Below are 21,192 nucleotides of genomic sequence, written 5' to 3'. Positions count from 1 at the left end.
TGAACCGTATGAGTTGTTGATCCTAGGTTGTAGCTGTTACAACCCGAGTCCACTGAACACCGTCCGGCTCCGACAAGAACATGAGTCTGATACACTATCGTCATATCGGCATCCCACTAACAACCATGAACCCTGCGATTCCTGGATTATCCGGATGACTTGACCTCTCTCCCCGAAAATGCTGGTGTCATGCGCTATCAGGTCTAGATGCAATTTTAACTCATTGCAATGGACTATTGCTGTTACTATCGATATAGCCTTTGATACAGGGCAAAGAGTGATATCGGCTATCTGGTAGCCCGTGTTGGCGCTGAGTCCATAATTGGTGTTGGGTTCATTGACACCCTTCGCTCTCAGAGATGGTGTTTGCGGGGAGCCGGATTGAGTAACCCTGTCTGTTTCGGGCCTAGACGGGTGTCGTGAATGGGACAATATTACTTGTCGAGACGTCCCACAATCCTGTGGTCTAAGAGCGGTTCGTGATGCCCCTCGCCCCTTCTTCCAGGAATGTTAATTGCTTGGTTTATGTCGCCGAGAACTTGTCACTGACATATCACAGGCCTGGCTGAGTTCATCCTTAGAGCTCTCCCAAACTTGATCATTGTTGGCGTCGCCATCATCTTCACCCATCTCTGGATTGTAACTGAAGTATTGACTACTCTCTCTTCGTTTAGATGGAGAGATTGACTGTCTTGGAGAATACAGCAGCTCTTTCTCCATCCCACCCTCTTGGTGCTTGCTGTTACCGCTATTCTGTGAATTATGGAGGTTGCTTCGAGATAGGTTTGAGCCGTAGGCGCCATCGTCTTTGCCACTACCGTCCCCGTCACCAGGATTTAGATCACTGCTGACTCTAACAGGCAATAAATGACTGCCGCGTGCCTGCAGTGGCGTCATCGTCGACGACAACGTTGGTGTGCACATAGGTTCAAGGCTCTCTCCCTGGGGCTGGGCCGACCGCCGCTTTGCTGAGCGGGAGTTTTCCGAGGCTGGTTTCGAGGTGCAGTCTAGCCTTCCTAGAGAGGAAGGTTTTGTATCGACCAGTGAGGCGTGCTTCCGTTTGCGTGTTGCAGATAGTGGGTTCCTCATATCAATATCATTGTAAGGTGCGTTCTGTTTGATACAACTGTCTTCCAAGGGCGTTAAAACCCATTTCTTAAGAGTGCAGGAGGACTGCTCACCATTATACACAGCTGTCATGTTTTCCACGGATGTTGTGCGCATGCCAGCTGCATCGAGGTCATCATCCAGAAGTAAAGGAAATCCTGTCATTAATCAGCAAAGTAGTGCCGCAACACCATCAGCACACCTACCTGGATTACTTCCATCAAACAAGTCTATATCCTCGACGTCTACAGTGAGGCAAAGCTCTTCCTGGCCAGACTGCTTACTCCGTGATATCTGCGAAGGAGAAAAAGTGCTCAGGTTGCCGTCGCCATCTGCACACATGTCAGCCGGGATCTATCAGCTTCTGCTGAAGAGCTGAATATACTTGGATATAGCGAATGTAAAGGGCTAGTAGTTCCCACCGTAGCTAGCGGTTCCGGACTCGGAGAATGCAACGCAGTGAAGTTTGACAGATCGGTTGAGAAATCGTGGATGTCAGCCCACCCTCTGTTACCTCCGTCAGAGTCAACTTCGTACAGATTATGCTCCGATATACTCAGGTTGCAGCACTACAACCTAGGATCAACAACTCATATGCCAGAAAGCTACTCTCCGAACATCAGCTGTAGAGAACCCAGCTGAAATCTCAGCTGTAGAAAACCGAGCTGAAGCCTCAGCTGTGCAGGGCTCATCTGAACTTACTAGCGCGCCACCCTGGGGGTGGCCCCCTTCCTTCCCCTAGTATATATACAACTAGCTAGACGTCTATAGAAATCAGAGTTCACATCAATTTCAACCTGAGTGATATGGGGGGCGTAGGCGGGGCCGTAGGCTTGGGCGTAGGCTTGGGCGTAGGCTTGGGCGTAGGCTTGGCCTTCAGCTTGGCCTTCAGCTTGGCCTTCGGCTTGGGGTCAAGTGCTGAAGGTTTGAAAGAAGGTTTGAAGGGAACAAATTTCATGGGACGCGGAATGGTGGCCAGTGGAAGGGGAAAGCTGACAGCAGCCATTGTAATAGGGCTTTACTGGACGCTGTACTCGGGAATAGTGCTGCGTCCAGAGGGTTAAGTACTTGGTTATCCCTCCGAGCTGATAACTGTTACCTAGCGTACTGTCACTAACAATGCCATCCGAGATAGGCTTATGTGAAGCCTGCATAAATGCCGCAAAATAGTATGGAGGCTTAGTCGATACGGTGGTGGGGACAAACGGTGTTAAGTTATCCAGGCATCATCGCAACAAGGGAATGTGGCAAACCACCCTGTTTGCTTTGTACGGAACCGCCGATAACCAGTTATCCCTTTGATCACCGGTCACATCCCTACACTCCGTCCGCGTCCCACAGCTTAACCAACGCCACTTCACTGTCAGTTGCAATTTTCCGGACGCCAGCTCCTTACTAGTTGCATTAAGTCGTTGCAGCCACGTTAGACACTTTATACAAGGTGGAGCATCCTATAGGGGTATTATAGCAGTGCAACAGTTATAAGAACAAATTAATGCCTTATACAAGTGCAAGTACAAGTGTAAGTACCCTGCCGCGTTATCTCTAATAGATCCAGGCCCAAGCAGAACACGGATAATAGACTGCGGATTGGCCAGCGTATTCTACTAAAGGACCGAACTTAGAGGGCATAAGACTGGATAACTAGAGCTAAGATAATAGCATAAGCGCTATTTATCAATCCACCCGGAGAGCATCTTATTCCGGTAAGAGTGGGATATAGAGGCCCTCTTTTGTCTCCCCCGGCTACGGCAACGCCGAGCCGTTAGCGGCCAGCAGCTTCCAGGCACCTGCCGCTTGTTCGTGGCACTGCAATGTTACAGCCACGGCAGACACGGCATGCAAGGCGGAGCATCCTAAAACCAGGTCATTATTAAGAGATCTAGTCCGAGCGTCGTGCAGAGAACAGACCAGATTAGCCAGCGTACTCGACCGAGGGAGCAGGAAGCGAGAGGCAAGGTAATTAGAGCTAAGACAACAGACGGCATAAGGACCATGCAAACTGTCTTCAACCAAGTTTTGCGTGAGCTGGTGCGTTGCAGAGGCACTAATGCCTCGGCGGTTAAGAAAGGAAAGGCTAGGGGGATATGCTAATTAGTCGCCCAGTAAGGTGCTAGACAGTGCAATAGATGGAGTAAATCCCTCCTTTAACCGAAAGAACAGCTTCAAGCAATAAGAATGTAAAAGTTGAGGAAGAAGTGGAATAAAGGGAAAATAAAGAAGCATCTTGCTTATAGATTCTTGCGGATAGAAGCCCAGAAGTGCGTTGTCCGGCGGCATGCCTCGGCTTGTGCAAAACCTAAGATAACTAGCCTATCCAAGAGGGGTATGACTGTGAGGACGGAGTAACGAAAAGGGGAATCAGGTGCCATAGCAAGGCGGTCCAGCTACGGGCGGCTAGGTTTGCGAAAATTGCCTCATAAAGGGTGACGAGTTAAGGGCGGGCGGCGAAGACGGGCTGTGCAAATGGGCTTCGGATGGGCCGATAAGAGTAGGGAGAAAAGGATAAGGAGAGGGAGGGAAAATGACGGCGAAATGGGGCCCTTTTATGGTGGCCGTCGAGGTCGATTACCGAGTCGGGCGTAGCGCAAAAACCGTACGCGAGGCGCGGATTGCCTGAACAGGGTGCATCCATTTCCTAATGCAGGCTTGCCGCCAGAACCTTTACTATAATATAAACTTATATTTACTTTAATCTAGGGGGCGGGTAATTTAACACCCCCTTTCGAGTAGCCGCACACCCCTTTTCGAGTAACCACACACCCCCCCTCTCTTGGCGCTTCACCGCCTTCTGATTGGCTTGGAGAACTGCTCCGGAGCTTCCGATTTGCTCGCTTAACTTGCTCATTAATTCCGAATGCTCTCTCCAAATGCAGCCTTGGTTACAATCAATTACATCCTCTTCCTCTCCCTCTATAACACACTTACTATGGCCCTCCAGCCGCCACGGCTGGCGTACTACGCTATAACAGAGGAAGTGCATATTGCTCTACAAGCGCACGCATCAGCGCAGGCCTACGGCCTAGCAAAATACCGTAGTAAACCAGACAGAGTGGACATACGAGCATACCTCCAGGACGCATGCCGACAGCTCCGCCGCCAGCACCGCCTATTTCTGTAGTCCCTCATCTAGCTCCTGTCGCTCGGAATGCCTATCAGTCGACAGCTACACCGGTTAATCTTTCTCGTATTAATCCAGCCCTTCTTAGGCCTACAGCTGCATCTACGGCAGCACCTCTACGGCAGCACCTACGGCAGCACCTACGGCAGCACCTATGGCAGTACCTACGGCAGCACCTATGGCAGTACCTATGGCAGCACCTATGGCAGCGCATACAGCAGCGTATACAGCAGCGCATACAGCAGCGCATACAGCAGCGCATACAGCAGCGCATACAGCAGCGCATACAGCAGCGTATACAGCAGCGCCTACGGCTACACCTACGGCTGCACCTGCAGCTAAGAAGCCCGGCCGGCCGCCTAGTGCAAAGGATAAGGTACCACGGAAAAAGGCACTTTAGAGGAAAGATAGTACTCAGCATACAACTCAGCCTATGCCTCAGCCTCAGCCTTATCCTCAAGCACAGAGGCTTAGCCGAGAGGAGCTTCTACGTCAGCTTGCAGCGTATAATGAGGAAATCGAGGGGTATATTAATTAGAGTGAAGAGTACGTGTAGGCGGCGATGCTAGGGGGCCAGGCTTGATGCAAAGAAGCCGTAATAAGGTGAAGTTTTGACAGGTTTGGCATGCTATTAGGCACGTAGGTACTTCTAGAATAGAATTCTATTCTATACTTATACTTAGACTTAGACTACGTGAGCTCGTACGTGAGCTCGTACCTGAGGCTATACGTGAGGCTATACGAATCGGCATAGCTATATAGCTGTACGTGAGCTCGTGTATAGCATCACGTACGGCCTCGTTGTATAGCATCACGTACGGCCTTGCGTATAGCATCACGTGTAGAGAGACGTAAAGGTGAATGCTCAGAGCTTCCTCCGCACTGCTCTAAGCCAATCAGAAGGCGGTGAAGCGCCAAGAGATGGGGAATGTGTGGTTACTCGAAAGGGGGTGTGCGGCCACTCGAAAGGGGGTGTCAATTTACCTGTCCCCTATTTATAATAGTAAATCTATATAGCTTTAGTATATATAAGTATATAGCTGCTTTATTAGCTTCTGCACTATATGGCTATACCTAGTTATATTACTCTCCTTTTAATTATATATATAAGCTCGCATATTTACTATAATATAAACTTATATTTACTTTAATCTATCTAACGAACTCCTAGTGTTTCCGCCAGCAATTATTTCCCTTTTTAGGTACCAGAGCCATTGTATTTTATTCCTTCGGCGTACGTGCACGTAATACAGGTGGCATACTTGTTTGAACAGTATAGAGGTGGATACTGTGCAAAGAAGGGTTGGGTAAAAAGGCTTCCTCTATTCTGATGGTGGTGGCTAGTTGGGGGCGGTGGTATAGTTGGTGAGAAGTGTAAGGGATCAATATGCAGCAATGAGAAGATTGGCTTCATATATGCGCTGCTGTGGAACACAAGCAAATAGAAGTGAAATGAGTTGATGTTAGATGGGTCAGACACTTACAGCAAGCAATACTGGTAGCAAACAAGGCGCTCATGTATAGAATGTTCGCGTTCCGCCAACGTTCTGATGCTACGTCCCGCAAACCAGTAAATAGCACACTGGAAACCGAGACTTTGAGCATCACGCTGTGATAGTCACCTTTACGAACGCACCGATGTAGTACTAAATTAGGGTCAAATGTAAGTTACCGAGAGGCACAGTCCTATTTAGTCATTGAAGGACCCAAACTCTCGTGAGTGGCAAAGTCTCATCCAACTTCAGACATCGTTGAAGCCCCGAACGGATATGAAACTCCAAGCACTAGCGGTGCCTAGGGATCCCGAGCCTGGACCTGATTCCGAAGTGAGCCACACTGTCCTCGAGGAAGGTGGAAGAGGCCCGCTTTGACTGCCTTCACGGTCCACTTAGCCCAATCAATCTGGGCGTCAACGTAGTACTCATCAAGCCCGCGACGCTCAATGTCGTCGTTTCGGCATTGAATAATGAATTTAGCCCGGTCCGTGGCAATGACAACCAAGGGAGGAACCACATATCCAGCGTACCTCTCCGCCTTGGTTTGCTCGAGAAGGAATATTCGCTCGATCTCATCAAGAGCGCAGTTCCGATATGCGAACTCCGTTCGGGGGGCAGCGGCACGTAGACGAGTGAGGATCTCGTTGTTGCAGTGAAGTTGGCATCCAGCTTCTGGTTTGGAGGTACCCTCGGTCGCTGTTTGAAACTCCTCATCTGGGTACTCTGAGTCGTCGGAATCGAAGTAGGTGTCTTGGATCGCCATCCCGTCGAATTTCCCCTTCGGCGTGGATTCCGCGTCCGGAATGGTGATGTCGGTTTTATCTTGCAGGTCAATTCGAGACATGGGCAAGGACACGTCCTCTTCATCGTCTTCCGTCGCTAGCTCCACAGACCGACCTTGAGCGTCTATCAGATGGCTGCCCTCCTTCCAAAGTGATACAAACCGGCCGTTCTTCTCGACAGGGCTGTCCTGCTCACCGATATATTAGCAATGAAAGAATCGTCAACATGCTTAGGAATAGCACTTACGCTGGATGGCTCGAATTTGACAGTGGTGGTGTGGTCAGCGATCTCCGACTGGTTTGGGTCCTCACGATACCCGGTCCATTTCTCGCGAGCAGCTGGGTGAACTGTCATGGGCATTTGGCCGAGCATCTAGGGGTATGTCTTAGCAAAAGGGTATCACAAATAGTTGCAGCGAATGTAGAGCACTTACCCCCAGAGTCTGGAAATTTGGTAATGCTGGTTGATGCGCAGGAGCCTTGTAGGTCTTCGCCAAAGGCTTCCCTTTAGGCGGGTTGGTACTGGTTGGTGCAGTTTTGAGTCCCATCTCCTGGCGTACCTTCTCTTCGATATTTCGAAGATTGTAGCGAGTCGACATCATAAATAACTGAAGTATGGTGTTGAGTATATGACTGGGCTGAGTAACAAAGTTTGTGCCTAGCTGGTGGTGTGGTTTGTGGGGGACCAGTCGGTGGTGGTTGTGTAAGTGTAGTAATAAGTGCGAAGTAGGGATAAACGGGTTTATATAGAAACAAGAAACAACCGAAGGGTAGTGAACGGAGGCAGCATGCCTGGAATAGTGAACTCCAGCACTGTTGCATTTTGAGGTGTAGAATTCACACGCAGACTCTCAGTTGCTGGAGAATTTGGTGGGGATTTCCGACAAGAGCCGCGCAAAACGGAGCCTGTTCCTACCGTGAGTTCTTTATAAAGGCACACGTTGGGGAGCTGGAAGGATTTGAGCTTTAGTTTAAGCAGAGAAAGATGGGTTGATTGTCGATTGGATTTAGCCCGAGAGAAATCTCTAGAGCAGGCTAGAAAAGCGGGCCACATGCGTGGTGTCTGACAGCATCGATTAGCAGCGTCCGGCCTTCATCCCTATGGTTTACCAATCGGATTAGGTCTTCGATTTGCGGTGTCATTTGCACTAAGTCGCCCAGAAGATCAAACGAGGTAAGCCTAGAAGTAAGCTCCCAGCAAACCGGTTGAGTGCTAGGGACACACCCAGGCGAGACGGGTAGACGCATGCTTGGGCGTCCGATTCTCGATAACGAAGCGTTTGTTCTACGTATATTAAGAATTAGCATCAGCGATCTTCCATCTGGTAAGTCTGGGGTTCACCCCGAAGACCGCCACCTTCCGCCGCCCGCCGAGTTAGGCTCAAGTGACCACCCCCTTTGTTTACATCGTTATGCAGTTCGCTGTCTGACTTTGCCGCTGCTGACGTAGTAGATCGACCACAATCTTGGCTTATATGTCAGTAAATTCATTAAAGCGCAACCTTAGATGTATAACAGCCAACTTACGAGTTTCCCTTTCGCACTTCGGCCCTCATAACCTCCTCGACACGACATCGCTGCACAGATCATCCGCTTACCGATTCCACCACCACTTGTAGTGTCACCATATAATCAAATTATAACACACCATGTCTCTCGACAGGCATGAACGAGAGTTGGCGAGAAGGATCAAGGTCCTCAAGCAGCAAGGCTTCGTGCCATCCCCTCCGCTTTTCAGCAAGGAGGAGGTAAGCCAGCATTTTGAACGCAGAAAAGTAAGGTAATACTAAACCCATAACACAGGAGGATCCGATAGAAGTGCCATCATCGTAGCAAAACCAGATGGGGATTCCGGCGTGGCGGTCGCGAAAGCCGCTGGTGGACCCTGCAGGCAATTCGCCAGGTCGATCTCTCCGCGAGATTCAAGATGCCTTCCGCTCGATGGACATGAGAGAGCCCGAACAGCCGCGAAGAGCAGAGTCTCCTCTCGACTTCGGCCTGGGCGAGGTTAGTCGAATCGAGTCCACAATATTGGATTTTATATACTCATCTCATCATCCAGTACGACCAGAGAAGCGCCACGGAGGATGAGCCCGCTCCCGAATCCAGGGCGTCTGCTGCTTTTCAGTTCTCAGCCGACTTCAACTTCACACCGAACACGGTCACGAATCGCATCCCATCCGCGCCAGACAGCGATTGGAACCAGGTTCCACTGGGTCTCTACTTCGAGACGATGACACACTTAGTAGACCGAACCTTGATCCATTCGGAGATCCGCACAGCCCTACATAGCAAGCGCACCGGAGACGAGCGGCCGACGACTAATTGCGACGTGTCACAAGCTGCGATTGATTCTCATCTTGCCGGTGAAGCGGAAGCAATCGGGCACCGATTCTCTGCCCAGATTGCCGGTTCGATCATCCAGAGAATGGAGCGGATGATCTGCCTCAATAGACGACGGGTGAACGAAAGATCGGCATGGGTTCAACCGAGGCCTCAACTCAAGACCCTAAAAGAGATCATCGACGAAGTGGTTCGATACTTGGATAGGGCTAAGGAGCAGCGCGTCGAAGCCGGGGAGAGCGCCTGGCACGTAGCTCATGAGCTCACGTGGGTGGCGTGGGTACAGGAAGCAGTCCATTCCGGCACCTGGCATCTTGCGGAAGAGAGGGAGGAGTGTGAGTGTCTTGGTGTGGCAGTCTATGAAGTCGACTGAGACAATATCGAGGGACATACATGCAGATTGATAGCCATGGAAGGGGCGTATTTGTCTTTTGATTGAGGTATCACGTATCCGGCTTCCATAGCCTTAGCTTTAGATTCTGGAAAACTGTTAGTCTTGGTTGTTATCAATAATGCTATTCATACAAGTCGGACATTTTGCGCTTGCACGCCGATAAGCTTTCGCCTTGGAATGCCTGGTTCTCGCTGCTAGATTCGCTGCGTCAACTGTCGAGCATGGGTGCTCCTAGTTTCAACTCCTTAGTCCAGGATCAGTGAAAGAGCGGGTATGACTCATCCAACATCTATGAAAAGACTTCCGCGTGCTACTGTCAGTACTGTAAAGTGGCGATCACTGACATCAGCAGTATCTCAAAATATTTGGTAATATTTGAGATGATACTTCCTCATGCTATGTTCCGCCTCTCAACTTTTATGTGCCTCATAACAAGTCTCATAGACTCCAGTAATGGTTGCCAAGGAGATATCCGGAGTCGACACATTTTCTCCTTACTTCTTCTTGAACTCCGCCAACTTCTCTTCAACAGCCTTCCTGATATCCATTCCAACACTGCCACCCCTCTTTCGCCTCTCTTCGATCTCTTTTCTCACCTCCGCAACGATCTCATCCATTTCCGCTTCAGGATCATCTGGCAGTCCAAGGGTTGGTGCACGCTGGATTCTCTCTTTTGCTTGCTCGATCTTGACGACTTCCTCGATCTTGCCCTTGTTGCGTTTCTTGAGCTGAGCTTGGAGCTGTGGCTTGATGGGAGAATTGAGGGCACCAAAGCACGCAGCGACGCCAATGAGGCAGTAAAAGTAGACACGGGCCCACACGGTGATGGAGCTTGAGAACGAGAGAAAGACGAAGGGCGCGACGGTGAAGGAGAAGGCGAGTTGGGTGACGAGTATCGTGACGAGGTCATAATAGCGCTTCTTGGGGGTTTCGGAGCCACCATCGGCGGTAAGGAAGAACGGGCGAAGGAGACGACGGCCATCTAGAGAGCGTCAGTAAATTGAACTAAGAGGAACTTACAAGGGCAGGAATGTATACTCTTGGCAATCGTTTGTAGAAGAGATGCGAGGATGAAGGCCATGTAGTATCCTGGATAAAACCCATGCCAAAATGCGCTGGTGAAGAAGGTGGCTAAAGTTGCTCGGAAGCCTGGCTTCTTGCCCTTCGGTGTGACCCTCAAGTAGACGTAATTTCGGAGCCAGTTGTTCGTATTGATATTCCAGTTTCCAAGGTAGGCACGGGTATTCTGCGCCGTTTCGATATCCCAGGGACGCACATTTTGCAAGCGATGCCACGAAGCGCGTCCAGTCTTGGGGTCAATTCCGTTGTAGCCAATTCCGGAAAGAATACATGCGCCTTCTGTCAACGACCAGACACCATAGTATTTCATACGCGTAGTCAATCCCAGCATGTGAAGGTTCCAAATTCGACGGAAGATACCGTACTTGAGAAAGCTATCAGAAAGAAGGGCATCGGTATTATACCAGGCGGAGAACTTGAGAAACGCGAGAATCCAGATGATGCCATAGCCAAAGTTCCAAGCTGCTGGAGTACCGCTGCGAGGAATCTTGCGCTTCTTGCGGGTCGGAGGGCCCTTGGAAGGATCGACACCAGGAGGTAGCTGAAACATAGTGGTGCTGATGTATTGACGATAGTCACAGAAGTCGAAAGCTGGACCAGCCATTAACCCAGGAAAGAAAAACTAGACGCCTCATCAGAAACCATGCTGAGAGTGCTGTTACGCTACACTTACGACGTATCCGGCATAATCAAGCAGGTTGGGAATTTCTTTGATGGCATGCTCCTTCTGGAAATCCGAGAGCTCAGTATCTGGAAGTCTTCCATCATACACGTTCCAGCAGAACGCCGTGAGCTTCATGATTAGAACCATCTGAGCACCAGTGATATCGATAGCTCCAGGGTCATTCACAATCATCCGTTGGATGTGGTTAACGGACATGTGACCCATGTTGTAGGCGAATCCGATCCATGGCATGTAAGGAGAATCCACGAACATGGCTATGCCATAAGTAACCCCCGATGCCCATATTAGCGTCCGTAGGCCATCCCAAAGGTCGAAGAGCCCGATGAGATAAAATAGTGACACTCTATCTTGGGTCAGTGCGTTTTCACAGATGGACATGGAGTGCTACGAACCCTACTATGAACACATTCTTCCGCCAAGGTAAATTGTCGGGGATTCGTTTCAAAATAGCAGCGAGAGGATATGAGAGGAGGAAAGAGAAGATAAGCTTGACTGTTAACACAAATTAGGTATAACAACCCCTCTAAGAGTACAGCGGACCTTACGCTCATCTACGGAAGCACCTAGGGCATTTCCCGCATATTCAAAAGCTACCAGTACACACATTAGCAAGTTTTCCGTAGATTAACATCATCGGATAGGCTCACGGGTGTTGATGTAGGGAAGCATGATGAATGTTGAGGTGCGAGGAAGCGATGTGAGATGCCGAGGGACAGTTTGTGGGAAATAAAAAGGTGACGTATTCAAGCTCGTGTCTGCATCAAGGAGAGCACTGCATCTTCAAGCTTCGAGGTGAGAATATGAGTAGAGATAGCCGGTCTCAAGCTTCTTCGATAAGTGAGGTTCTTCGTAGGTCAAGAGATTCTGCCAGCTGCTTTGGCCTGGTGACGTCGATGTAGACCCTGGCCGTCCAAAATCGCAGATCGCCAACACGTGGGCGCGCCAAGCTGGAAGCCAAAAGCTCAGCACCACGCCAACCCATCACCACCTCGCTCGCCCGCCATGAGCTCCGTCTACAACCTCGAGCCCCAGCCGACCGCCAAGGTCCTCCTCCAGACCACTTCCGGCGATATCGAAATCGAGCTCTTCGCGAAGCAGACCCCGATTACCTCGCGAAACTTCATACAGCTCTGTCTCGATGGCTACTACGATGGCACAATATTCCACCGCCTGGTCCCAGGCTTCATCATCCAGGGCGGCGATCCAACTGGAACGGGATCTGGAGGGGAGAGTAGCTACGATGGCGAGCCGTTCGTGGACGAGTATCACAGCAGGCTGAAGTATAACAGGCGAGGTCTGCTGGGGATGGCCAACTCAGGGAAAAAGGATGATAATGGCAGTCAATTCTTTCTCACGCTGGGCAACACGCCCGAGCTTACTGGGAAGAATACTTTCTTTGGGCGCGTGGCAGGAGACACAATCTACAATTTGATGAAGATGGGAGAGGCGGACCTGGCAGAGGAGGGAGGGGACAGGCCGCTATATCCCACCAAAATCACAGGCACAGAGATACTGGTCAACCCTTTTGAGGGCATGGAGAAGAGGATCAAGACAGCAAAGTCTGCTGTAGAGGAGGTTAAGCCAAAGAAGAAGCCGAAGCGGAAGGCTGGAAAAGCCCTTCTTAGTTTCGGCGGAGACGAAGGCGAAGACGACGCACCAGCTCCAATCGTCAAGAAGGCGAAATTCAATCCCAATCTCGTTGATACCGGGGAAGTAAACCAGCCCGCGAAGAGGACCGCCCCAACACCAGCCGCTGTGGAACCGACGAAAGAAATCCCCATTCGACGACCAACACCCGCCTCTCCCTCTCCTGCTCCGCCTTCAGCTCCGGCACGGGCATCGAAACCGAACTCCCCTCCTCGGAAAGTGAAACCACGATCCCCATCGCGATCTCCCTCCCCAGAATCGCGTCAGGCCGCCCTCCTCGCCCGAACAAACGCACAAATCGCCGAGCTCAAGGCTTCTATGAAACGTACGACCGCTACCTCCGCAGCTGCAGCTCCGAAGAAGAAGTCCGCGCTCGAGGCATTAATACCTGAGACATCAGTGCGTGCGCGTAAGAGGCGGCCAGGAGCCACGAACGCGGAGACGGACAAGGATACTTTGGCGCTACTAGATGCTTTCAAAGCGAAGCTGGAATCTGCGCCTGCGGTGGAGAAACACCCACTTCATATACCGGCTGCGGAAAATGGAGCTAGCAATGGCGACCACGCTCCACTGAATGGAAAATCGGTGCCTGCGCCCGAGGACGATGATGAAAAGACGTGCGATCTACACTTCATTGTGGGCTGCCAATCCTGCACAGCGTGGGACGCGCAACAGGAGGAAGAGTCGGAAGACGATGATGGGTGGATGAGCCACGCGTTGAGTTTCGCCAAAGACAGGCTTGGGAAGGATCTCGAGTGGAAGCGGAAAAACGAGGAGGAGCTCGTGGTCATCGACCCGAGGGAGAAAGCGAAAGAGATCAAAAAGGGGAGAAAAGGTAAGGAGAAGAGGTAGAGCGGTTTGTCGATTCGGTAAGTATTTACCAAATCTTTCGGAATATGAACACAATATTTTCTACCCTTCGAAGAGCCTTCAAGATTGCTGAGCCAAATCACATAGCGCCGTATGCCATTCAAATAATAATAAAACCTCGCATCTGCATAATTCCTAGTGCCACGTAAGTCCGACTTCGCACATCTTTCGATTCGGGGTATGAAATCTTGCCCAAGAAGCCAGGTTTGTCCTCACGAAGGTATAGCAGCACCAAAAGAATCATCGTGCCGGACATTTCATGCTTATTGCTGAACACTGATGTCTTTTCCTGATGGTGTTGGTCCCAGTCGCACATACTTACTCCTCGCTATCCTTTACAGTCTTCGCCATTCAGCAGCGTATCTCAACTTGTGATAATCAACGTCATCAAGCTTCCGCTGTCAACCCACTCTCCCACATGCGTCTCCCTCTTTTCGTTCGTACGGACGCTCCAACCCACTCACCCCAGTCCAACATGAGTCTGTGTATATACAGACTTTGAACATGTGGCGACGCAATAACAATTTTTCGATTCAAAGCTACTACCCGACCAGCGCCCACATGAGCTTGTTTTCCATTTCCATCTGACTTCACAAGACCGCTGAACCATGTAACCTTCAATAGCCTTGTTTGAAATCCCAAATCGAAGTCCATGCCCCCGCCATGCCTAAGGCGAGCTCGAGGAGCCAGCGATGCGCTCTTATACCTGATGAAGGAAGAAAAACGCCTTACGACACATGACCGTCTTCTGTGTTAGGTAACGGCTTGAATTACTTTTGCTTAGTCTAGTCCGCTATTTAGTGAAGGCAACGTCCTCAAGATATCAGCCTTTTTCCCGAGCTTCTGAGCTCTCATGGGTTCTGGTGAGAATGAAGAACAGAAATAGCAGTTGCGAGCGAGACGAATGAACTGAATATTCAGGCGAGAACTGATAAATCTGCTGAAGCAAACATGCTTGAATTTAATCGAGGATTGTCTAGTGAGTTTGGGGCTCTTCTTCTCTCTTTTTGAGAGCATCTTTACTCTCGTAAATGATTTCTAGGTCACATGTTTCGAGATCTAATCTCGGACCATTTGCGTGGCCTTGTCCAGTCCGACCGCAGACAACTGCTATCCATCTCAACACCACAGTCACATTTCAATGCCATCCAGACTGTGTGGCCCGAAGCGTCTTCATGTGCAGTACCTGCTCCGTTGGCTCTCAGTTGACACCATGCTCTGGCGCTGCTCCCACAGGTCCCCAGACAGACCTCTCGACCAGCGACACCATCCTACCGCTCTCCTTGTCGATCTTGGCGAACATGAAGCTCTCGAACGCGGTCTCGGTGCCATTGACCTTAATGGTGCCCGTCATGCGTGCCGCCAGTTGGTCGCCGTCGCGAAGGAACTCGTCGCTAAGCAAGAGAGGAGGTAGATGTCAGTTTGAAGCTCTGTTCCACCTAAAGGAGAAAAATGTACCCACAATCGGGTTGTAGTCGCTAATCTTGGCCCTCCACTCAGCGATGCCCTTGACATAGTCGTCGTACTCAATGCGCTGGCCGTTCATGACTTGATAGAAGGTAGGCGTTGCGGTGCCCGCGGCGTATAGCGTAGCCTCCTCCGGCGGGCCGGTGAGGCTCCACTTCGTGGCGCGCTGGAAGCCTTCGCGAGTGGACGTGTATTCCGAGATGGTGCTTGGTGGCGTTTGGGAGGTTTAGTGGATGTATGGCTGCCAAGGTGTTGATGGAGCAAATTACGGAGAATAGGAACACTAGGGAGGCGTCCGTACTCAAATGTGGAGCTCCCCCGCCGGTTCCTTTGGTCCTTTGCGGGGTTCTGCCATCTACCGCCTACTAGCGTCACCACAATTGCGGAAGTTGATATTAGTGCAGAGTCTAGAAGGGTTTTCAGAGGACGTGTGGTCTCTACCTAGTTTCAGCCATTCGACTAAGCTCCCGCCCGTCTGAGTATCAAAGGTATATAAACTAGCTCTCCTTCTCTCTACGCCTCTCCCAGGCCTAGTCAACCATTATCATCTACTCTCAAGCCTCAAATATCCACCTCGTCGATCTCAAGTCTTTAGTTTCTTTGCTTAACGCCTCAAACCATCGAGAACTGGCGGTTTCTTTCACACCGTTCTCCTCAATCATGACGCAAGCACAATCCCTCCGCGAGCAGCAAGGTCCCATAAAATCTTCGTATCGCGATACACCTAATGCTGCCCTCGTCACCCTCAAATCCACCGGCTCTCTCGACTCCAGCTCAATAACCTGCAAACTCGAAACCGGCTCTGCTCTAAAATTTGCCTCCAAAATCGCAGGCCTGCATCCTAAAGCCGGCGGCCCCGACCCCGAACTCTCCGGCGAGCTATGCTCCGGTGATATGCTGCTTGACGCGCTCGTCGCTTGTTCTGGCGTAACGCTCAAGGCAGTCGCAACAGCGCTCGGGATACCGATAGAGAAGGGAACGGTGACCGCGGAGGGCGATATGGATTTCAAGGGGACGTTGGGCGTGGATAAGACAGCGCCAGTGGGGATTACGGATATTCGGCTGGCGTTTGATCTGCAATTTGGCTTGAAAGAGGGAGGTGAACAGGTTACGGATGACGATGTTGAGAAGTTGGGCAAGCTGACAGAGAGGTACTGTGTCGTGCTTCAGACATTGGTAAGGAAGCCAAGTCTAGCGGTAAGGGTTCTAGGGAAAGGGAAAGAAGAGGATGGGATCGAGAGGCAGGTTGGTTGGGGGAAGAAACTCTAGACAGGGTGTTTGTGATCGGTACCAAACGATCTGGCAGCGAGACGAAGAGCAAAAATACTACCCTTAGAAAAAGCGAACCATTGACAGGGTGTCTTTGATTCTTTGGCCGTTCGACCTCCTGCGTCTTTTTCTAAGCGATCCATTTGCCTCGAACTTTGCTACGTTCTTAAGAGATCGACGAGAAGCAGCACTTGGAAAACCAGGCAACCCCTTAAGTCGACACTGCAAATAAAGTCCCGGACTTGAACACACGAACTAGATGGCCTAGAATTGGCGACGATACAAACTCAAATACCACCCATCCTCCCGCCACTTACCCCGCCTGCCCGCTTCCGGTCGGCCGACCCTGGAAGACATATCAAGTCTATCGAACGGACGCCATCTCCAGAACACAGTCAAACAACATGGGGTCCACGAGTGATAACCTAAAGAGTATCGTCATTGCAGCGGTAAGTACATCCAATGCAAAACCCTTGCCAGATTCAGTGTCGACAGGTCACGTGATATCAAACTTCCCCACCACACCTCCTTTCTTTCAAGCTCAAGCTCAAGCTCCAGAGGTTTGAATACCAGTACTAATAGTTCCTAGACGCCCACAGCGCCGCTTCTATCTCACCTTCTCCACGCCCTCTCCCACCAACCCGGCATCACAGTCACCGTCCTCACGCGCAAAACCACCGTCTCCCTCCCCCTCTCATCCGGCCACTCCCACTCCCACAACCATGACTCAAACGCCCACCACCACGACGCCGAGATCTTACATATTGAAACCTCCTTCTCCGCCGCAGAGCTCCAGACCCACCTAAGAAAGAACGACACCCTCATCTGCTACCTAGAAGGCTCCGACCTGCACCTCAGCGCCGACCTCATCGACGCCGCCACCGCAGCCGGCGTCAAAACCTTCATTCCCTCAGAATACGGTCTTGACACCAGCAACGCAAAAGTTAGAGAGCTGCTGCATCCCTACCGCATGCGCTACGAAACGCAACAGAAGCTGAAAAGCAGCGGGATGAACTGGACTGCTATCTACTCTGGAGTTGAACTCGAGGAAGCGATGAAGGCGGATGGTGTGCTGGGGATTGATTGTCTATGGGCGAGCGTAGTCGTGTTTCCGCATGATAGGAATCTGAGAATTGCGGTGTCTACTTACAAGGATATTGCGAAATCGATTGTGGAGGTGGCGACTGAGCGGAGGAAAGTGGAGGGGAATGAGGTGTGGACGTGTAGCTTTCAGGCTTCGCAGGATGAGTTGGTTGAGGCTGTTGAGAAGAAGTTGGAGAGGGGGTTGGATCGGTATGAGGGACTTATTGAGGGTGCGAAGAAGGAGGCGAATGAGAGGATGAGGAGGGGATATTTTGATGGTGGGGTGGCGCTGATGGGGAGGGTGGCTGTTTGGGATGATAGAGTTGGTGCGTGGGCGGGGTGGAAGGGGGTGAGTGAGGGTGGGAAGGATGGGTGGCGGGATGAGGTTGGGAGGGTCGCATTGACGGTTAGGAATGGGGAGATTGGGGGAGATGGTGGGTGTGGATGTTAGACTCCTTTTGTACGTTTCATTCTCGGAGGCACTCCGATTTGTAAGTTTCAACTCATGACGATGGAGTACCCATGAAAATGTATGTGTTTGTACTGTCTCAGCCCTCCGAGTTTCAACCGCAGTCAGAAAACTCTTGATATTTATACAATCTAGCGAATAATGGAACGAGATGAAGGGGGGTAGGAGGTGTGAAACAAACGCGTAGTAGATTTGCGAAGCGTAGTCTTTCTCGCTTTTGTGCTCTTGAGCTGGAAGTCAGAGGAAGTAGGAGGAAAGGCTTTGTACCTATACAGTAGGTGCTAAGTTATTGATTATAGCATCACGTGATGAACAGCCCAGTGACATCTAGTACCACACCAGGTATGTTGACGCAACCTAATCTGCCTCCAGGATAAGAGCAAGTCACGGCATGAGGTATGAGGATGGAATCGGTAGACAATAATATATTGAGGGAGAGACGAGTCCTTAGCGAAATTCAGGATCCGGAGGATCGGGGTGACTTAGGTGCGAGCCTCAAGCGAGCACGTGAGATGCCATGGTACGGATCGGATACTCGGCGTGCTACCTAGGTATACCCGACAGATAAGGGATGGTGGGAGGATAGAGACAAGCCCTACTGCGTGCGTTGTGGCGTGGCGATGAGATTCGGACTTTGCACGAAGGCTGATGATTGTCGTGTTTGCAGCGTTTGTCTCGTGTACGCCACGTGACTCCATTCAAAATAGACGTCTCACCCCCTTCTCACCGGCTTAGAAGGTATTTCTTCTTCTTTCTGTTGCTGGGTCTGCTATTAGATTAGTCTATAGGTGGATACTCTTAAGGTGCAGCACGACGTACGATTCGACGGGCTAAAGTAACGCTGTTGCCAGAGCGAAACAAGCCCGATAGCTAACTGAAGGACGCCAAAGATGATAGAAATGATGATCTGCGCAGACGGCAGTGGTGGAGCCATGATAAAAAATGTGGAGGCTAACTCGAAGTGTGAATGTTTTTGGGGAGCAATGGAACCGGTACTATTCCAGGGTGAGGCGAATAGATTCACTGGACTTCGAAGAGCACCGTACGCTTGCTGCGAAGGAGACTCACCCTACGGTGAGTACAATAGCTTTTATTCAATACAGTTTAGTACTTTTGCGAGGAGTGGTCACTTTGAACTTCGACAGAGTGCCGAACACAATCCTTATGGCGCACTCGGGGCTCACCGGTACTACCAAAACAGCAACACGAACCAGCATGAAGAAAGATAGTACTTTTGATTGAGGCTTCCATTATTGCGGCTTCCATTATTGCAGCATGGTGCACGGTAAGCAAATGCACGGCACGAGCCATCTCCTCCAGTCAGGAACAGAAAGAGAACTGTGCGGCGAAGTGGATGGCGAAAATAGTGCCTCTGAAACAGGACTTGTGCATGGCCCCATGCTTGCTGTCGAGATTGTACTTTTGCAAAACGCGGGATGTGCGCCCAGCCGCCCGCACCCTGGTAGAATTATACGCTAGCCGTCCACGCCGTCGTTATCCTTGCATGCTCAGCCGCAGTGACGATGCATGGGATGGGAGTTTTGTTCGTCCAATCAACCCTCGTCTGCCACCGCTGCACTTCAGCCCGGTTTGCAGTCGGTGTGTATATCTTCTCAATATCGCGGCCAGGCTGTAAAATAGCCAACCTGCAACATCACTCCCTTTCTTCACGTTCACCTCCTCCTCTCAGACGATACTACGAAGTCCTGCACTCAAATTTCCAATCAAAAACAGCTCGGTCAGGCTACCAGCACGCGGAGGCCCGAAGAAAAGTCAGCATGAATCCCTGGGCGACGAATTCGCCCGTTCTCGGCGAGCTCGATTTTTCATATCCCATTCCAAGTCCTCCCGTCCCACAGCAAGCATACGGGCTTTACAGTAGTCCCATGGCGCCCCATAATATGGCCTCACAGACGCTACCGACGGATGGACAAATTACGACTGGTCAAAGCAGTGCGCCCCAATTGTTCTCTCCCTCTCCAGCGCTTCATAGCCATGCGTTCCATCACGCTGAATCATTCGACGCTGCCCCACCCGTTCCCACGACTTCCATGGGCCCGCCAGCCAAGCCAAGAAAGAGAAAGGCTCCGACACTGCGTGCAGACGATTGGGAGCCATACGAAGATCGAATTTTAGAGCTCCATATTACGCAAAACTTACCGCTTCCGAAAGTGATGAAGATAATTGAGGATGAAACTGGGTTTACCGCTGAGTATGTTTCTCCTTTCGCGTTATGTGCCAGTGATATCGAGTGTAGTCGCACATCTAAGCTTACACTTTGAAGGCTACGACAGTATAGAACATGTATAAGTCGGTTGAAAAAAGACAAGAACGTCAAGCCAAATGAGATGAAAGCAATTGTTAGGAAGCGACAGAAAAGGAAGCTTGTAGAAGTCGACAGAGGCGAGCTTATATTTGAAGTCAGAGGCCGCAAAGTGGAGCCACAAAATATCGACAGATGGATGAAGAGACATCATCATCCCGAAGGCTTCTTGTATGCCCCCAGTCCCGCTGCATGTAAGTAGACGTACAATCTCTATCACATCCGTACGATACTGACATGCCGAAGCAACCCCATCCGATGTGGGATGTCGAACGGTCTCCGAACGCGATTCTCCGGCTCCAAGCCCTGCGTACTCAGCAGGGATTCCATGTTTCTCACCAGCAGCCGTTACGTCTGTCGCCCATAGTCCTCCGATGCTGTCTCCTGCCCTCTCAATCTCGAGCATAGTTCGACCCCAAGACAGCACTTTTGCAGGGCAGAGTCCGGCTAGCACCTATCAATATGGTCCAGGCTCGCCACCAGCCTTTACTCCAGGCTCCCCACCCACTTTGATCGCATCCCAACGCCAATCTACCTCGGCAGATCCTCAGTATCGGTATCTACAAAAAGAGGAACAGGGACTGCGGGAAGAACTGTCCTTCGCCGAAAATCTGCATAGGATGAGCCACCCGAGGGCCTTAGGCGTACTCTCCAGGTTAGGCGAGGTACTAATACGCCAAGGAAGATATAGGTCCGCGGAGGAAGTAGTTCGCAGATTGGTGGAAGGTCGCCGAGTTACAAATGGAGACAATGAAGTCAGCACACTTGCTGCTTTAAATCTCCTTGGAGACGTTCTACGTTATCAAGGACTCTACGCTAAAGCGGAGAAATTGCACCGACGAACATTCGAGTCTAGGAAGGCCATACTGGGAGACGAGCATCCAGACACGCTGATTAGCATGGGTAACCTAGCGGCGACGTATGGGAAACAAGGGCGGTTAAAGGAGGCCGAAGAGCTAGAGGTGCAAGTATTGGAGACGAAAAAGAGGGTGCTTGGGGACGAGCATCCAAAAACGCTGACTAGCATGTGTAACCTAGCGGCGACGTATGGGAAAC

At 50.8% G+C, this 21,192-nt stretch overlaps 11 protein-coding genes across 11 annotated transcripts in view; 7 read left to right on the top strand and 4 right to left on the bottom strand.

Annotated features, from left to right (window-relative positions):
* Positions 1-510: 510 nt before the first annotated feature.
* Positions 511-2,113, bottom strand: BDZ99DRAFT_519946 (uncharacterized protein; the record flags this gene model as incomplete). Its single annotated transcript, XM_033725464.1, has 4 exons — positions 511-1,265; positions 1,314-1,439; positions 1,493-1,614; positions 1,893-2,113. The coding sequence occupies 4 exons, from the start codon at positions 2,111-2,113 to the stop codon at positions 511-513; spliced, it is 1,224 nt and encodes a 407-aa protein (XP_033578263.1).
* A 1,809-nt stretch (positions 2,114-3,922) lies between these two features.
* On the top strand, positions 3,923-4,299 carry BDZ99DRAFT_462520 (uncharacterized protein). The gene has a single exon (XM_033719863.1). The coding sequence runs from the start codon at positions 4,037-4,039 to the stop codon at positions 4,226-4,228; it is 192 nt and encodes a 63-aa protein (XP_033578262.1). The 5' UTR covers positions 3,923-4,036; the 3' UTR covers positions 4,229-4,299.
* Positions 4,256-4,570, top strand: BDZ99DRAFT_519945 (uncharacterized protein; the record flags this gene model as incomplete). Its single annotated transcript, XM_033725463.1, has 1 exon — positions 4,256-4,570. The coding sequence occupies one exon, from the start codon at positions 4,256-4,258 to the stop codon at positions 4,568-4,570; it is 315 nt and encodes a 104-aa protein (XP_033578261.1).
* Positions 4,571-5,607: 1,037 nt separating this feature from the next.
* On the bottom strand, positions 5,608-7,098 carry BDZ99DRAFT_462518 (uncharacterized protein). Its single transcript, XM_033719862.1, has 3 exons — positions 6,941-7,098; positions 6,754-6,879; positions 5,608-6,694 (listed from the first exon to the last, which is right to left on the bottom strand). The coding sequence occupies exons 1-3, from the start codon at positions 7,052-7,054 to the stop codon at positions 6,023-6,025; spliced, it is 912 nt and encodes a 303-aa protein (XP_033578260.1). The 5' UTR covers positions 7,055-7,098; the 3' UTR covers positions 5,608-6,022.
* Positions 7,099-8,033: 935 nt separating this feature from the next.
* BDZ99DRAFT_298985 (uncharacterized protein) lies at positions 8,034-9,305 on the top strand. Its single transcript, XM_033714174.1, has 2 exons — positions 8,034-8,513; positions 8,569-9,305. Exons 1-2 carry the CDS (start codon positions 8,349-8,351, stop codon positions 9,220-9,222), a joined length of 819 nt encoding a protein of 272 aa, XP_033578259.1. The 5' UTR covers positions 8,034-8,348; the 3' UTR covers positions 9,223-9,305.
* A 432-nt stretch (positions 9,306-9,737) lies between these two features.
* BDZ99DRAFT_386325 (putative MBOAT family protein) lies at positions 9,738-11,677 on the bottom strand (the record flags this gene model as incomplete). The annotated part of the gene is made up of 6 exons (XM_033715468.1): positions 9,738-10,225; positions 10,282-10,945; positions 10,997-11,351; positions 11,401-11,500; positions 11,554-11,598; positions 11,656-11,677. 6 exons carry the CDS (start codon positions 11,675-11,677, stop codon positions 9,738-9,740), a joined length of 1,674 nt encoding a protein of 557 aa, XP_033578258.1.
* A 327-nt stretch (positions 11,678-12,004) lies between these two features.
* On the top strand, positions 12,005-13,758 carry BDZ99DRAFT_508532 (cyclophilin-like protein). Its single transcript, XM_033724337.1, has 2 exons — positions 12,005-13,524; positions 13,613-13,758. Exon 1 carries the CDS (start codon positions 12,011-12,013, stop codon positions 13,505-13,507), a length of 1,497 nt encoding a protein of 498 aa, XP_033578257.1. The 5' UTR covers positions 12,005-12,010; the 3' UTR covers positions 13,508-13,524; positions 13,613-13,758.
* Positions 13,759-14,726: 968 nt separating this feature from the next.
* Positions 14,727-15,071, bottom strand: BDZ99DRAFT_519940 (uncharacterized protein; the record flags this gene model as incomplete). The annotated part of the gene is made up of 2 exons (XM_033725462.1): positions 14,727-14,912; positions 14,988-15,071. The coding sequence occupies 2 exons, from the start codon at positions 15,069-15,071 to the stop codon at positions 14,727-14,729; spliced, it is 270 nt and encodes an 89-aa protein (XP_033578256.1).
* A 581-nt stretch (positions 15,072-15,652) lies between these two features.
* Positions 15,653-16,261, top strand: BDZ99DRAFT_476091 (OsmC family protein-like protein; the record flags this gene model as incomplete). Its single annotated transcript, XM_033722034.1, has 1 exon — positions 15,653-16,261. The coding sequence occupies one exon, from the start codon at positions 15,653-15,655 to the stop codon at positions 16,259-16,261; it is 609 nt and encodes a 202-aa protein (XP_033578255.1).
* A 202-nt stretch (positions 16,262-16,463) lies between these two features.
* BDZ99DRAFT_562411 (uncharacterized protein) lies at positions 16,464-18,045 on the top strand. The gene is made up of 2 exons (XM_033727345.1): positions 16,464-16,710; positions 16,851-18,045. The coding sequence occupies exons 1-2, from the start codon at positions 16,666-16,668 to the stop codon at positions 17,793-17,795; spliced, it is 990 nt and encodes a 329-aa protein (XP_033578254.1). The 5' UTR covers positions 16,464-16,665; the 3' UTR covers positions 17,796-18,045.
* Positions 18,046-19,591: 1,546 nt separating this feature from the next.
* BDZ99DRAFT_508530 (TPR-like protein) overlaps positions 19,592-21,192 on the top strand; it is a gene marked incomplete at both ends in the record, with an annotated part of 2,723 nt that continues 1,122 nt past the window's right edge. Inside the window, 4 exons of the mRNA XM_033724336.1 lie at positions 19,592-19,663; positions 19,727-20,025; positions 20,098-20,330; positions 20,383-21,181. Of these exons, the coding sequence (XP_033578253.1) occupies positions 19,592-19,663; positions 19,727-20,025; positions 20,098-20,330; positions 20,383-21,181 (1,403 nt within the window). The remainder of the gene's footprint in view (positions 19,664-19,726; positions 20,026-20,097; positions 20,331-20,382; positions 21,182-21,192) is intronic.

Source organism: Mytilinidion resinicola (genome assembly GCF_010093595.1).
Source record: "Mytilinidion resinicola strain CBS 304.34 unplaced genomic scaffold BDZ99scaffold_8, whole genome shotgun sequence".
In the NCBI taxonomy this organism is placed as follows: domain Eukaryota; kingdom Fungi; phylum Ascomycota; class Dothideomycetes; order Mytilinidiales; family Mytilinidiaceae; genus Mytilinidion; species Mytilinidion resinicola.
The sequence above is the reverse complement of the archived record's forward strand: the minus strand, read 5'-3'. Positions and strand labels throughout refer to the sequence as shown.

What these genes read in the sequence shown, in the direction of transcription:
- BDZ99DRAFT_508532 (XM_033724337.1), top strand. Translation starts at nt 12,011, where the DNA reads ATGAGCTCCGTCTACAACCTCGAGCCCCAGCCGACCGCCAAGGTCCTC.
- BDZ99DRAFT_462520 (XM_033719863.1), top strand. Translation starts at nt 4,037, where the DNA reads ATGGCCCTCCAGCCGCCACGGCTGGCGTACTACGCTATAACAGAGGAA.
- BDZ99DRAFT_462518 (XM_033719862.1), bottom strand. Translation starts at nt 7,054, where the DNA reads ATGGGACTCAAAACTGCACCAACCAGTACCAACCCGCCTAAAGGGAAG. An exon ending in CAAATTTCCAGACTCTGGGG is followed by an intron (nt 6,880 to 6,940) that starts GTAAGTGCTCTA and finishes ACATACCCCTAG; the next exon opens with ATGCTCGGCCAAATGCCCAT. An exon ending in TCAAATTCGAGCCATCCAGC is followed by an intron (nt 6,695 to 6,753) that starts GTAAGTGCTATT and finishes ATCGGTGAGCAG; the next exon opens with GACAGCCCTGTCGAGAAGAA.
- BDZ99DRAFT_562411 (XM_033727345.1), top strand. Translation starts at nt 16,666, where the DNA reads ATGGGGTCCACGAGTGATAACCTAAAGAGTATCGTCATTGCAGCG. An exon ending in AGAGTATCGTCATTGCAGCG is followed by an intron (nt 16,711 to 16,850) that starts GTAAGTACATCC and finishes AATAGTTCCTAG; the next exon opens with ACGCCCACAGCGCCGCTTCT.
- BDZ99DRAFT_298985 (XM_033714174.1), top strand. Translation starts at nt 8,349, where the DNA reads ATGGGGATTCCGGCGTGGCGGTCGCGAAAGCCGCTGGTGGACCCTGCA. An exon ending in TCGACTTCGGCCTGGGCGAG is followed by an intron (nt 8,514 to 8,568) that starts GTTAGTCGAATC and finishes CTCATCATCCAG; the next exon opens with TACGACCAGAGAAGCGCCAC.